This window comes from Electrophorus electricus, chromosome 3 (genome assembly GCF_041902795.1).
Source record: "Electrophorus electricus isolate QZ-2024a chromosome 3, ASM4190279v1, whole genome shotgun sequence".
Lineage (NCBI taxonomy): Eukaryota > Metazoa > Chordata > Actinopteri > Gymnotiformes > Gymnotidae > Electrophorus > Electrophorus electricus.
Window position 1 is genome coordinate 34,459,599 of NC_137499.1, and position 16,100 is coordinate 34,475,698.

The following is a 16,100-nucleotide window of genomic DNA, read 5'->3' on the forward strand; positions in this document are numbered from 1 at the left end:
AGTATAAATAAAATGGAACTTTTCACTCCACTCTTTCTGTTCAGTGGACTTCACACATTTTGGAACTAATGGAAAACGCATTAGAGTACTAAATGTGTTTGGTTTTTTTCACGCATCCTTTGCATGCCATGAGTCGACTGGGTTGCTGTTGCATAGCAAAGTGCACTTGATAAAGATAATAAAATTGTTCCAGAAATGTCCTTATTCCTCTTTATAGATATTTGTTTCTGCATATAATAATAATATTTCTGTATTTGCGAATATGAATGTTTGCTTCATGTAGTGTTATATTTAACACAACATTGTTAGTGATTTATGATTTATGGGGTTGGACACTTTTAAGCGGTGTTAATAGGACCGGTTTCTCAGTTCCAGTGGTGTTAATTTTTCGGGATTTACATGTTTTCTGTTACCTTATCTCCAAGACATAAGATATTCATTTCCAAATCATAACAGTAAGTTTAATGTTTTTTTTAAACCCAACAACTTTTTACTTTACATAAATTTCTCAAGCTAGGTGTTTATGAAGCGCACTGAATGGCCACAATGCAGACCCTTATAGCATATATTTTGAAGTTCAGGGTAACTTTAACTGCAGATGCATTGGAAGCTAATAATCATAAGATTTTCCACCTGCAGATGCTACAGAAACTATATGCTATTTTTAAGTCATTTAAGTTACACTGTACCCATTACAAAATATTGTAACTGGTTAAGATTTACTGAAGAACTTTCAAATAAAAAGCGTTTCTCGGGATCACGTTGTGATGGAAATGGCTCATTCTAACCACAAAGGGGCAGCATTTCACATATTTTGCTTTGTTTAGCGGCCTCATGTGGACATTCCCACTAATGACATCTGTGATGCAACTCCTTTCCTGTGGAATCACCACGTTCCTCGTTTGACTCGATACAATAGGCTGAAGACGGCACGGGTTGCTCAGACCTCCGGAGTGAGACCCTCCATATTGAGGACTGCATAGTGGCTGTGATCCACCAGCACACTGAATGCAGACAGACACACACACCAAAACCATAATGGGTTTTAAATGAGCCATAGTTCTTATCTTACTCCCATTCCATCCCAATTGGCACAATTTCACAATTCCTTTAACACGCTCACAATGAAATGTCTGCATTATTTCCATTATAATGGAATATAGCAGATATTATGTGGCACATAAGTTTCCCCCTCTATGCAGTTTTCTGAAGAAACTTCATCTTGGTTGCTCAATATTAGGGGTATGCTTAAACAATGCTCCAACACCAGTAGTTCTGTAGATTGGTACAGATAGGCAGTTAGGCTCATTTTAAATGGCACTTCATTTTTTATGCTCTCACTCTCCCTCTTATACACCTACACATACAGAGTACAGAAGGAGACAGTACAGTATATTTTAGCTGAGATTACAAGATACATTAGAGACTTCAGGCAGGCAGCCAGGTGGCCATTCAGCAGAACACTGGTAGATGCACTCTATATGAACAGTCTATATGAACATTCAGACTTCTGACAATAAATAATGCATAAATAACTCAAATTAATCAATAACAATTATAATGGACCAGCCAAAGATTGTGTCCTTCCTCCCATTTCTTTCCTTCAGCACAGCAAGGACCTGACTCAAATTAACTTTTTAAAGAATTTGTTGTCCTTGTTGTCCACATGCCTTTTCCATTTATGACCTCATCTGCTCAAAGCATTTCCTCCAGAAACATAAGGAACTGTTGAGTATTTCAGTAACATTTAACACTGTTGTTGTGTTGAGGATAACCAGATCTCATGTTAAGAGCCCTGCACTGGTCAACACTGTCGACTATGTTTATTGTGTATTTATGCATACTGAATACAAAAGTTTTCAGAATTTCTCTATCACCCATAGTTCCAGTATACTCGCTTGTCATCATGTATAGTATGGTAAAGTGGTACCAAGGAGAATGGATCCCCTCAATGCTGACAGCCAACTGTGGACACTGAAGAATGTTCCCAAGGCCAAATATAGGCAGAAATCACACACACTGTACCCTTTAGAAGTGAGTTTGTGCATTTTAAGTATAATAATAACAACCTTATTTTTGAATAAGTAATATAAACATAACGTAAAGCATAACTGCTCTGAAACTTAAAAACCAAGCATGATAGAAACATTCGAAAAAGATTTGAATTCAGCATAAACAATACTATAAAGTCTATCTATTTTAGTTTGAGAAGCAAAAACAAAGTTCAGTTCAAATTTTGTCACCCAAAGTTAATTCAACAGGGCTGCCCTGGCTGAGGGATCCTGCTAGACTGCACAGACCTCTGCTGCAGGCACCTTTGTTCTAGAAATTTTTTTTGAACAAGCTCAACAGAACCGAGCAGCTCAATAACTTCACATGCCCTGTCTTACTGAGAACTGCTCAGAGTCTCACAGGTTGTTGATGACATTCCATTTCTCTCTCTGTTCTGTACATGCTGTCAGACAGAGCTATCCACGAGGCTGTTCATCTTCTGTGCCGTATGTTTGTATTTGATCCACTGAGAGATCGAGCGAGAGAGCGCGCACGCACACACACATGCACGCACGCACGCCCCATTCACCATTTCCAGCACTGATGGCATCCTTCACAATTTAGCCGTTACTTGGGGTGGACAGTTTTTTATTTACTGGTGTTAACATTCCTGGTTCTTTCTCTGAATCTCTCACACACAGAGACAGAGACACACACACACACACACACACACACACACACACGCAGTGTTTGAGTACAGAAGGAGACATTACAGTATATTTTAGCTGAGAGAACAAGACACAGTAGAGACTTCAGGCAGGCAGATGGCCATTCAGCAGAACACTGGTAGATGTACTCATATGTACAGTCAGACCTCCCCGAATAAATACATAAATTACTAAAATTAATCAATAACAATTATAACAGAACATCAAAAAATTAATAGTGTCCCATCTCCCATGCAGGTAAAAGTACCTTTGTTTGCAAAGATCAGTGCCACTAGTCTAAAGTCAACACTCACGGGCATGTTCAGCAGGACCCTGCAACAGGAAAACCTCAGACAGATTGACAAAATTCAGACTGACAGACTAGCAGCTGGATGAAGCTCCACTGGAGCACAGCTGCACTATTGTAGAAACATGCCTGCAGTTGGTCCCTACAGAGCGAGGCCCCAGATACCGACCCTGCTCCTGTGACACTCCTGGGGTTTGAATCCCTTAGGATTCAGTGTGGTTGACGCTCCAGTGGCCAGCTACCCACTCACAGTACCGCAAACAAGAAAAATGTTTGTAGGCTGTTGTAGCTACATAGATGCCTTTGAGAACGTTTATTCTTTAAATGGAATAAATAAAACTGGAATATATTTCAAAAATGTTCTAATAAATAATGAAAACTAAACTACTTACTCATTCAAAATCTACAGCAATGGTGAAGGACCATGGGGCTTTGATCCAAAAGGTGTGTAAAACCCTCTCCACCTTTTCAGTGCATTGCCCAGCTCAGTGATGTGGAGACCCAGTACAGCACCCACCCAAGTGAAGAGGCAGTTTAACCACCATTTATGAAATGTGCATACACAAATGGAACGCAACGTACCTCCCTTCCCCCATATAATACTGTTTATGGTACTGACTGACATCAGTCTGTGTGCAAACTGAAAACATGGACTGTGGAAGTCAAATAGAATGTCACCAGTTTTCCAAACTCCAACGCCAAAGCCAGTTCCATCTTTACACTGCCCATGGGCTTCACCACCCACTCATGCCATTTCTAATTACACTGTCAGGCCACAGGCATTGCAAACACCACCAGAAGCTCCATAGAACATTGATTCACTCAGCAGCATGCCTTATGAAAGGCGAGGGCTCAGGATGGGCAGGGTTAGTGGCACACACTGGATCAGCGGGGCAGTTCCGTTCCCAGAGACTCACGGCCCTGCAGGGTTTCGTTCCAGCCCCAACCCTACAACACCTGATCCACTTAATGAAGTCCTTCGTTTGGATTTTACAGTTCATTACTACTGAACTGTGGTGGGTGGTAGATGACCAGGAATACAGCCAGACACCCCATATCTGGTCACTGCCTGCCAGGCTGAAGACATAAATGCCTGGACAGGGCTTAGGCCTTAGAAAATCTCCAACATTCCATTGGGTGCTGCACACAAGGGCCATTAGAGAGGAGAGTCTGTGTTTATCGCCAACACAAATCCATTAACGTCCTGGCACCTTAACAACATTCTCCATTTCCCCTCCTCTTATAATAAATCAGAGGGGGGACAAGTAGCTTAAAACGTAAAACAAACAGTGCTAAAGAATAAAATCAAATAAATAAAGGGTGTGGAATAAATAATTAAAATCAGAATCTACATAAATAATAAATAATTGACAACCATTAAAATTTGCTATGTACTCGCTCCCCATTTAAACTTTTGAAATGATCTCATGAGCGAAGGGACAGAGACTGGGAGAGTAGTTGGGCTGGAGAGGCCGAAGAGACTGACCCATTCCTCAACCCGTCCATTCTTTAAATTAAGAGACTGATCCATCCCTCAACCCTTCCATTCTTTAAATTAAGAGACTGATCCATCCCTCAACCCTTCCATTCTTTAAATGAAGAGACTGATCCCTACCTCAACCCTTCCATTTTACCCCTCATTCATCAATTAATTCTCCTCCCCCATTTCCAAATGACAACAGCAAACCAGTGTGTGGATCTACGAGAGACCCCCCCCCCCCCCACCCATACTTGCTGCAGTATTAACCTCTCTCCACCTTTTTTCCAGCCGTGCACATTGCAATGGTCATGTACAAATGACAGCTAGCCCTGCTCTACAGTACACTACCCTCCCCTCCCAACAGGTGTAGGAAAGTCAGTCACGGAATGTGGGAAACAGTGTAAAGAATACAATCTGTGTTCTTCTCTCTCTCTCCGGTCTTTCGCAGTGACTGAGTGCGACAGAGGTTTGAGGAACATGCTCCTCAGAGGAAGAGAGGGGACAGAGGTAGGCACATCTTACACTCCTCCCATCAGCTCCACCTCTGTCCTGTCCTGTCCTATTCACCCCACGCAGCAGCAGTGGAACACTCACTACTTGGAACATGTACTGAGCCTTCAGTTACCCCAATATGATTGAGGCTTCTTTAAAAACAAACAAACAAAAACACAAACAAAAAACTCCCAACCCTCTTTTCCAGCCTCTAGGCAGCCCTCACACTCTCTCTCTCTCTCCTCTCACTCTCTCAGTGCGTGCTGGGCTCTCTCTCCATATCCTGCGGACCGTAGCCATTGACGGGAGGTGGTAGTGGGCTTCTGGGTTCAGAGTCTGTGCTGCTGAGGGGCGGGCGCTGATGACGTGAGGCCCCAGTGAAGAGGCGGAAGGCCCCCCGACAGATCAGACAGAACCAGTACACCTGCGGGGCCATGAGCAAGGCAGCACCCGCGTTATACTGCCAGGGAATGGAAAGTGGCACCATGTAGAAGGGGATGGACGCATACCTGCAGAGTGCATGCACACACACACACACACACACACACATACACAGACACACAAACACACAAACACACGTTAGCCAACAGTGGGTCAAAATCTATAGCCTAAAACCAAAACAATGATAACATAAGGTAAATTTGTAATAAATAAACATAATCACATACAGGGCTCAGGACCTACTGAAGATTTTAGGAGGCATTTCACAGTTATAGTGGGGAAGATTTCAACTTTCTAGAAAGTCTGCTAGGAAGTTAAAGCAAAGCAACAGTGGAGTGACCATACGGACCCTGCTGGACCCTCTTATAAGACGACAGCAGAAGAACAGAAAGAAGTGGCCTGCATAAAAGTCTAAAAACTCACAGATTTGAATGGAGTATACTGCTTTATGCTTATACATGAACAGAGCACATGCCCCAGATATGAGCCCAATCATCAATGACAGAAAGGGTGAGTGCGCACGCGTGTGTGAGTGTGAGAGAGAGAGAGAGAGAGCGCGTGTGTGAACGTACCTGCCGTAGGCGTAGTAGAGGTAGGGGAAGAGAAGAACTCGACAAACGAAGAAAGTGACCAGCATGAGAGCCCCATTGACTTTATGAAGGAGAGTGTGTTGCTGCTTGTACTATAGCATGGAGGTGAGAAAGCAAATGAGCGCAAGAGAGAGAGGGAGAGAGAGAGAAAAAAAGAGGTTAGTAAGCTACAGAAAGGAGAAAACCATAGTCAGGCCCAGCTCTGCGTCCCAACTATGTGCTCGGTAGCCAGTGGTTCAGGGTCACTCCGCCACTCAGCGGGTGGGAGAGGGGTCAGTCCAGATAGAGCACGACGTGCGTCTGGGTGACAGACAGAAGGTTAGAGAGGCACACACAGCCCTTTTAATCAGCATTAAGTCAGATAAGAAGCGCTGATGGTGATTAAAGTAAGTGCAGCATAACAGCCACTGTCACAGCTCACCACAGAACACTGGAGACGCAAGGCAAGGGGGAGGGGTGGGGGTGGGGTTTCAGAGACTCCCTGAAGTGATTACAACAAATGCACTTAAGAGAGGGAGAAAGACAAAGAAACACAAAGGAAGAAAGACTTCAAAAAGAGAGAGCAGCCAGTACTAAGATGAATGGGTGATGGGACAGGTGGGGTTGAGAAGGTGAGAGTATTGGGTAGGTAAAAGTAGTGTCACACTACTGAAACTGTGATACATTACTTTGAAATATACTGATAGCAGATACCATTTCTGATAACAAAGGCAGAAAAAATTGAGGGTCTTTATGTCTTTGTGAAGGTAAACATGTCCAAATAAAATTGAGATTTCTCCATTTTGGTTAAAGAAAAGTCAAAAGTCAAAGCAACAAAAAGGTAGTGTGACTAGAATCAGTAAACAGAATAAATCACCTTACAAAATTAAACCCCAACAGCTTTGAAGAGATCAACATGAATTCTCAGTTCACACAAACAGTGCAGATAGAGCAGCAGGAGAGACATACAGAAAAAAAAGGTTGTGTAACCAACTTAACTACATTTTTCATTTTTAACAAACACTGGGAATATGCATTGTTGACACAAATAAATGCTGAGGCCATTATCGGATACTTTAAGATAACTTCAAGTAAGTTTACCTGTCACTACCACTTAAGACTCTTAGCCTAGGAAGAGATAAAAACAACATTTAGCAGGACCATTTAATACCTGACGCATGACTCACACATGCTACCTCCGCATGGTGTGTGCAACGTGGCAGAGTGACTGATACTGCTAATATGCGTTGGCCAGTCACACATACAGAGGGACCAAAGCTGAATTTACATTAATCTGGTGTGACGACACATGTGAAGGCCACCTCTTCAGATGGCCGCATGTGGGCTTGGACAAAGCGTTTCCTGCATCATCCGATTTAAATTAAGCCCCGCTAAGTGCATGTTTAATAAATTCTATGACTATAGAATAATCCAAAAGTAAATTTAAATCAATGTTTCGTAGGCTTACTATTATTTATACTGTCACCTACACAAGCTGTTTTGAATCACTGATGTGTGAAACATTATATAACCTACTAAAATGAAAGAAATAGCCTACTTTTCATTATGGCCAGAGTAAGCATATTATACTGTTGTCTTTACTTCAGCAACAGGTTACGGTATTGAACGCTTCTTTCAGATAATGGCATAACGAATCATTGTTTAGTCTTACTGAATGGTTTGCTGCCTACCAGTTCACACACAAGCGACCTGTTACAGTGATGCTACCAACGTGTGCAAATTACAACTGTTGTCAGTTGTCAGTGGAAGTGCTGAAGACACATGGGGCTGCAATCTCGCGCCCTTGTCTAAACTGAATTAAGCAAGCACTCCCTTCAGATGAATTCTTAAGCACTGATCTCTTTTATCCAGTTGTATTATTTTTAGCTCTATAGAAAAATTAATAAATGAAAAATAAAAAATTATCAGGGCCTGGAAGTCAATGTCCTCGTGGCTGGCTACAGGCTTACTCGTGACATTAAAAAAAACTAGCAAGTGAATAGAATATAGGCTAACAAAAACTAACTTTTATAATAAAATTATATATTAATATATTTCAAACCTGGATGGTGGCAACCTTTTTGGCAAAGTAGCTCACATTAAAATCAAATAGTTTAATATTTGGCTGACTTGCGATTAGCCAAATTCTTTCAAGCCTATGGAAAATATGCATGCAGCAGGAGTGTGATAATGATAATGATACATAATTCGTATTTAATTGTTTTTACTAATTTTTTATATAGTTCAGTAGTTTTCAAGTGCATTTGGCTTCATGGTGCATGTGATACGTGGGAAAAACTGGCGTTGTTCCTTTTCTTTAAATATGCGCCGCAGCAGAGAAACGCTGGGAAGCTCTGCCGCTCCACGTACGCAGCCTGTGTGAAAGCGCTAACCTGTTAACTGGATCACCAATTAAAAAGCAAGACTTTTCGTGTGAATACACCAGACACAGTAACCGCGCCGCCATCTTTATTTGCTAAAGTATGTCCACACACTAAGACTGGTTTCAAAGACTGTGAACTTGATAAAGCTGCCAATTTATCATAAACTGCACTTAGGGAGACCTTGGTGCTATCAAAGCATCATGGAAGGCTAGGTGGGGAAAAAGTGCAAACAGGAAAGCACATTTGATATAAATAGTATTGATACTATGGGACATTATCATTGTACAGTTTCAAAATATTTAGTATCAACATAATCAATATTTTTACATTTGGTGAAAGGGTGACTGAGTAGATGGTGTTGGGGAGGTAAATGGGTGTTGGAGATTGAAGTGTACCTACCTGAATGAGTATTTTTCCCAGACAAACAGAAGGAGTGCTGAGTTCAGCCATGAACATCACACCCTGGAAATAGTCCCCCTTTCCCTGCCTCCAGAACTGGGGGGGAGGGGTTATTGGGGAAGAAAGAAAATAATTTATTTTCATACTTTCAACATATGAACAAAATGTCTGTTGCTGGCATGGCTCTATGGTTAGGACTCCTCCTGTCTTATCTGCTCCAAACACGCTCACCCTTCTAAGTGTGCCTAATGGCTAGTTACCATGCCACTAACAGCAACTGTCTCCATGGTTCCAGATAGAAAGTGAGAAGAAAGTGTAACGACAGGGTAATAATACAGAGGCCTTTTAGGGACATAGCATGCAAACCATCCACTGGTCAAAAATTCCAAGAAACCTAAAGTAAGGTTCCAGGAATGGAGGCCCTTAAACACCATGCCAAAGCTGTGCTGAAAAACACAGCCCCTCATAACAGCGCTGCTACCTCTGAAACTACTGAATATGCCAGAGAACTGGAGAACTACTGAATATATTACAGAGTACCTAGGAAGACAGAAACACTTCGTAGAATGCAACAAATTTTTGTACAGAACATTTCTAATGTAAAACACGTTGAGAAGGGCCAGAGAGCAAAAGTGAAGCTCATGGCCTGCTGTGTGCTGTACTGCTTAAGATTACACTACAAACCAAAGCAACACCTGAGACCCTTTTTTCAACTTACCACAGAGACGGGAAAGCAGACAGTAACCATGACGACATGGTGTAGCACCATGAGGAATTCTCGCCATAGGTAGCTCCTTATGACCTCACCCATGGGCTTAGCCCTGCCCTCCTCCTCATGACCCTTGACCTGGACCTTGTACCAGTAGCACATAAACATAGCATAGATGTCGTAGATGAAGTAAGGGACTGCAAACAGGATGTAGGTGGTGGTGAGCCAGTGCCTGGGGGGGGGGGGGGGGAGAGCATGAGCAAGCAAGAGAGAGGGGATTAGAAGAGATGGAAAGAGACAGAAGAATACGCAGTTGATTGTACTGTTGAGGTTTGGGTAATGCTCCCTCCTCATTAACTCAAAGCTCCGGCAGCTTAAAATACCACCAAGTGCTGCAGTGTAGCTACTCCTGCAGGATTTAACAGTTGTCCAACCACCACCAGCACCCAGCAGCCAGCAGCCCAGGAGGGGCAGAGATTCTGGCACCCAGCAGCCCAGGAGAGGGCAAGCACACAGCACTATTCAAATTAACCCCTGACCCCACTTTTCCTACACTTTGGAAAGCAAATTCACATGCAGAATGTTCTTCACTCCTGCTCTGCATTTTCTTTCTCCCACTTGCCCAGTCTAAATTGCTGGACTTCTCTGTACTTGCAGACTAAAGGACTTAACGTGCACATTCCTGAGAAAGTCCACTAGACCGAAGGCTGGTGTAATTACATCATTTGTCTAGACTATAATGGGGGTAATTCCAGAGAATTCGGGTGAGATGCAGGCTGCAGTAATGGATGCAAACATCCACAAAACACAAATTATTTTGATTGCATATTTTTCTTTAATTGGCATATGTTACATATGGACAAATGATATGTTGAATTGTAACTTTTTTTTATTATAGCTTCTTCTGAGCTTTGTCAACAATTGGTCCACTGATAATGACACTAACTTATTCTGTAATCTGCCCTTTGGCGGGCAACAGCCTATAGGATGGGATCAGGTATTAAACCCCTCTGGAGATTTAGACTGAGAAACTCTCTCTCTCTCTCTAGCCCCGTTCCTACTTTTCTTCCTTCAGCATGTACCTGACACCGGCAAGCATTACAGCTGAGTCATGAATCAAGGCCCTGACTACAGCAGCCACACAACACACTGCCAACGTGGCCATGGCTCAGGCGTCTGCACTGCACCACACTGCTACACAGCCATTAGCACACCGCAGTGGATTCACAGAGGAAAACTAATTAGGTTGAGAGACTAATTACATTACAGAGACATGACGCGAATGATGAGGGAAAGGCACATTCTTAGATAAGCTTACACATATACACAACTTTACAGTACTGATCATATGCCCCTGTACATCACAGATTTCAGTACTGAGAACTGCAAATCTACTCTTGTGGGTAATAAGATACAAAATGAACTTTAAAAAATGAGGCACAAATATCTAACTCTACTGCAGTGGAAAAGCATTTTTTCTGTGACCTTGCCTTCAGATGGACAGTCAATGTCAATGTCAACATATATGTACTGAAAATATCCTGACATAATCGATAAGTAATTTGATATAACTCTGCATAAATATCTGAATGCAAGGGCACAAATAACCAAACCTATTCTAATAGAAAAGCATATTTTCACTGTTATTACCTGTGCCCTTGCCTCCAGGTGTACACTCAATGACACTATTGTACTGAAAATATTCTGACAATCAATTAGTAATTCAATATACCTCTGCATAAATATCTGAAGCAATATCTTGCTACTAGTTCCACGCAGCCAGAGGAAACAATGTTACTCTAACACTTACTGATCCTCAATGATTTCTTCACATGATGATGCAATGATGTATCCTGCTGAGGAGGCCATGATGGCTTGAATAGAGGACACCAGTCTGCAAGGAGTGACGGTGGAAAAGCAACATCAGCAACAACCAAACACACAGAAAATCCACTGGAAGGGAGACTCCTCAATATTACTGCATTATTATTCTAGAATAATGATTTACGAACATATAATTACAATATAAATATATAATGGATTATTATATTGTATTTATATTCAAAATTGTTTGTATTGCTTAATAAAAAAGGACATACTACTTTATATAATGTGCATTTTCATGATACAATAATTACCCCCGATTCGTTTTTTCCTGAACAATAACAAAGCAATGACTATACGCGGTCTGTGTGTTTTGAATGCTTAATGAGAAGCTTGAGACTATTGTCTGGTTAAGACGAAGGCTACATCACATCCAAACATCTTGTGGAGAGTGTTATAAACAAAAATGTGTGTCTTTCACACGAGTGGCCCAGACTGAACGGTACCTGGCAGAGACGATGACGGCATCGGCCTCGCTCCACTTTAGGCCCGGCGTACGTTTCAGGCATCTCTTGGAGAGCAGGAAAAGCCCTGGGAAGAAGACGGAGCCGACGGCTAGGATGCGGAGCATGATCTCCCACGATGCTGCCTGTCTTCTCTGCCTATCTCTGCAATTAAGACTCACATCTTAGAAAACATGTAGGGGAAACATTACCACAGGCAGTGCTTAACAGAGCTCAATTTTAAGAAAGAATGACTAATCATCAACTATCAGAATACTGAAGTTCATCCTAATTAGTTTTTGCACATAACTACTTGGTAAAAAAAAAAAAAATTAAATACTGTAATAAATTTGTAATTACAAGCACACTTATTTAACTTCTGAAGTTAAATGACCTCCAAACTGCTAGTTGCAAGTCCACAAATGCTCCATTTAACAGGGTAGGATTATATTATACTACTATTATACAAACCATAAATAAAATATTTAAATGATGCACCTCAAAGTTACATTTTGCATTATCATTTTCTTTGTGCTTTCTTTTTGAAGTAATGGTTTGCATTTGTTTGCTTTTCTATTTGTAATGCAAGAATTTCTTTCATGATTTCTATCTGAGCATTGCACTGCATGGGCAAAAAACTGCAAAAATCAAAAATTAGAGAACCAGGAAACACACAGATTTTCGAGCTGCGTAATGTGCCAATAATGAGAAATTTGGGAACTCACACAACAGAAAGATATCATTAGACTTCGATTAAATTACTATTTCATAGTTGAGGTAAGTGGTCAAAAATGATTAAGGTGCACTCTAAATACAAGTGGCAAAAAAAGTTATTTTGATTCTGCAATTATGACAAAATTATACCAAAATAGATTCAGAAAGTAATAGCAAGATGGAGATTTAAGAAGATTACTGCAGGTATTGAGAGGGAGATGGGAGAGATGGGGAGAGACTGATGGGGTGGGGTGGCATCCAGTATCTTAAGAAGGCTGGGTATTGTTGAGGAAATGCCAGTGTTTTCCCCTCATTAACTACATTAGTACCATAGACACATGGAGGCTAGAGCCTGCAAATAACAGCACGACATAAGATCAACACACACTCGTGAACAAACAGCAATAAACAAAAAATGGTAAATAAAACCGATAACACTCGGATAAAACCGTCTAATGAATTTCAAAGCAAAACATGAAGTGATCGTACGGGGTAGTAGTGGTGCAAATGTCCTGAAATGATTTGCGATAACACAAAATGCGCTGATGGATTAAACACGCAATCAACAACTAATCGTGTATAACCGCCGCAGATGCCGTAGATGTTTCATTCAGTACATATTGCTAACCAAATAAGACGGACGAGAACTTCAAGAGGTTACAGTCAAATTCATCACGCAAACATGTCAACACAGTCAAACTGGCACTATCGTTTATTCATATACGTTAAAATAACGTCAAGCGAAAGCATTTATAGTTTACGAGAACGTAGCTACTGGGATATTTTGAAAGAAGTCCGTTAGCTAGCTACGTCATATCGGTCACAGTGCGCTACTTATCGTTTATTGGATCACTGGCAAAACAAAAAAAAATCAAAAATGGGAATAGAAGAGGTACTATTAGATGCTGCGGACATACCGACAGATATTGACTTTTACAAGTTGATCCGTTAGTATTTATTTGTGACGCTACAAAGCCAGCTACTGTTTATGGCTAGCTAGCTACCAGGCTCGCGCAATCCGTTCCATTGTTACCAAGGCACATCAGTCCAGCAGCGCGTGGTGCAAAGTGATTTTTTCAAGAGCGCGAGCTAGCGATAGCGAACAGGTTGCAGATGACATAGGCACGTTATGCATTTTGCAAGACACTAATCAGCCTTAGTAACAGATCCGTTATTGTTTCCCCTACCAACAACAAAGCCAATTAAATGCAAAGAACAAGCCAAACCAGACATCGAAATTGAACTATCGTCTTCATAAATTAAGGCCTCGTACATGCAAATGCTTAACAAGCAATGTAGGTTAATTTTTACTACACGATTCCGTTAGACCGCTGTAAACAGCACTGCTTAAATCAATGTTTATGTTAGAAAAAGACACCAAATGTAGCTGGCTATGCTAGGTAGGACCGAGAGTATGGTCATATTTGCTGTAACGTTAGTGCAAAGGATGGGACTCGCATGCGAAAAAACCAAAGTAGACGTTTACATCGGAGTTGCGCGGCGTCCTTTCGGGGCCCGTGAATCCTGTCACAGCCGTGCAGAAAGCGGATTGCAAGGTCCGGGAGGTATCCGCGACACCGTCCACATGTTTTTTCGGAGGATATATCAGGTCCCGAATTCCAGAAAGCTTAAATGGGAGACTGATAAATTAAAATTTCCAAGTTAAAAAGACAGGAATCAGAGATGAGACAACGTGACACTCACTGTCTGTCAGAAGCATAGCTGGATATGCAGCTAGTTAGCCAGCTAGCTGTGTAACTAGCATCCTCAAGCTACCGCCTCCACACACCTTCCAACAAAAAAAGCGAACTAGCTAACCTAGCTTTGGTTACACTTAATGACTAGCATTTTTATTCACACAGTTTCTAATTAAAGCAGTCCATTTAAACATTAACAATTCGTGACTGTCAACTACCTGACGATTAACACGCCCTATCACGCACAGTACTGGCATCGGGCACAGCGCTTCCAGCCAAGTCTCTGCCACAGCATGTTAAATACTAAAACAAATCTAGTAGCATTATCTAACAACCAGGTCTCTGCAACAGCATGTTAAAACACGCAGATAAATCTAGTTAACTCTGTAGCAATATCTAACAACCAAGTCTCTTCCACGGTATGATAAGAAACTATTAAACTAAATCTAGTTAATCTAGTAACCTACCAATCAAGAAGGCAGAGTTAACGCACATATATTACTAGTTCGAATAACAAGCTACTAATAAGGCCATACAACGAATAATTTGCGAGCGAAAGATTCGGGTTATTCAAACAACCAGCTTTTAAATTAATAGTATTTTAAGAGTTGCGCGAGATTTGCTAATAAATAAGGTAGGTTAGCTAACTAACTAGACACAAAGCAAGTGGATGCCAATAGCTCAGTTTTGAAAGTCAATTAAATATGTGCCCGAAACAGGTAAACGCTTGAATCTAGTTTTAATATAATAAACTACCTTGCCTAGCTAGGTTAGCCAGTGTTTTTTTCTGTCATTGCTGTCTGCTGTTTAATTATATTTCGGCAACGTAGCTACAGGGGCTGAAATACCCAAACAATACCACGAACCTCCGGTAAGCACGACCACTGAGCTAAATTTGACTGTAAAACTTGTGCAAATACAGATTCAAATAGCTGGTCAGCAAGCAATTTCTCTTCATAAATTAGCTGACAGAGTTACTAGCTGGCAAGTCTCGACATTTGCAATGCAAGATAAGCTTTAAGCAAATTGTAATTGCAGTAAAATAGCTAAGCAAGCTAATTAGAGTGTCGCAGTTAAAGGAAATTGGATGTGCAGAATTTGTAAGATAGGTTAGATAGGTCAAACATAATTAGCGAGTTAGTCATTATAGTAGCTGGAAAAACTCAATCTTGCAACAGTAGGTTAGCTAGCTGTTAGCTATTTAAAATTATGAACTAAGTGTTAACTAGCTAGATGCGTATCTAAATTCGCACGCAAGCTAACGTGGTAATTCAGCTCGTTTGCTAACTTATATTAATAAAATTATCATACGAACCATCGAAACCGCGCTAATAAATTAGAGATTAACGATTTTGATTATTTTACGTTAGTTAGTCATCTAGCAAGCTGCCTAGCCAAATGATTAAAAGAGGCAGCAATTTATGCTTGATACCGAAAAACCGTTCAGTCTTACCTTACTGTGCATGGATCATGCCTCTGGAATGCATATCTCATTTAGGGAACTAGCTAAGATAACTAACTACATAAGACAAGCATAGTGTCTAACCCAAATGTGTTGTCGAGCTGAATTTTACTTTTAAATCTGCGCCGCGATTGCAGGTAGACTACATACGATAGGCTGAGAGGTACAAGCTTTGCATTCTTACATTTTATGCATTGGTATATTTGATTTGACTGACAGCATTCCCAGCCAATAAAAAGTGAAAAAGTGACCTGATAGTACGCGTTTATTAACTATTGCATCTTGATCGAACAATAATTTTAACATTTTAACATTGCATGAATGTAAAAATAGTTGATCAAAGAAAAGTAGCTACATCAGTCGGTATTATCAATGATGAGACATAACGGATGTAGTTGATATAATGTATATATATATTTT

General features: G+C 41.0%; 1 protein-coding gene across 6 annotated transcripts; it reads right to left on the reverse strand.

Annotated features, from left to right (window-relative positions):
* Positions 1-1,308: 1,308 nt before the first annotated feature.
* Positions 1,309-15,824, reverse strand: tlcd3ba (TLC domain containing 3Ba). 6 transcript variants are annotated; one of them, XM_026997850.3, is made up of 8 exons: positions 15,672-15,824; positions 14,008-14,161; positions 11,811-11,972; positions 11,291-11,374; positions 9,490-9,712; positions 8,772-8,867; positions 5,992-6,101; positions 1,309-5,487 (listed from the first exon to the last, which is right to left on the reverse strand). In XM_026997850.3, exons 3-8 carry the CDS (start codon positions 11,933-11,935, stop codon positions 5,232-5,234), a joined length of 894 nt encoding a protein of 297 aa, XP_026853651.1. In that variant the 5' UTR covers positions 11,936-11,972; positions 14,008-14,161; positions 15,672-15,824; the 3' UTR covers positions 1,309-5,231. The 6 variants fall into 6 exon arrangements, with proteins under 6 accessions (XP_026853651.1, XP_026853652.1, XP_026853653.1 ...); XM_026997851.3 differs by lacking the exon at positions 15,672-15,824 and adding an exon at positions 14,437-15,632; XM_026997852.3 differs by lacking the exon at positions 15,672-15,824 and adding an exon at positions 14,226-15,632 and having other exon boundaries at positions 14,008-14,148.
* Positions 15,825-16,100: the final 276 nt, after the last annotated feature.

Bases quoted from the DNA above. Each gene is read 5' to 3' on its own strand.
- tlcd3ba (XM_081711258.1), bottom strand. From the start codon at position 15,712: ATGAGATATGCATTCCAGAGGCATGATCCATGCACAGTAAG. The intron at 11,973-15,671 runs GTAAGACTGAAC...TCTTAATTGCAG, and splicing joins CATGATCCATGCACAGTAAG to AGATAGGCAGAGAAGACAGG. The intron at 9,713-11,290 runs GTAAGTGTTAGA...CCCCCCCCCCAG, and splicing joins GAAGAAATCATTGAGGATCA to GCACTGGCTCACCACCACCT.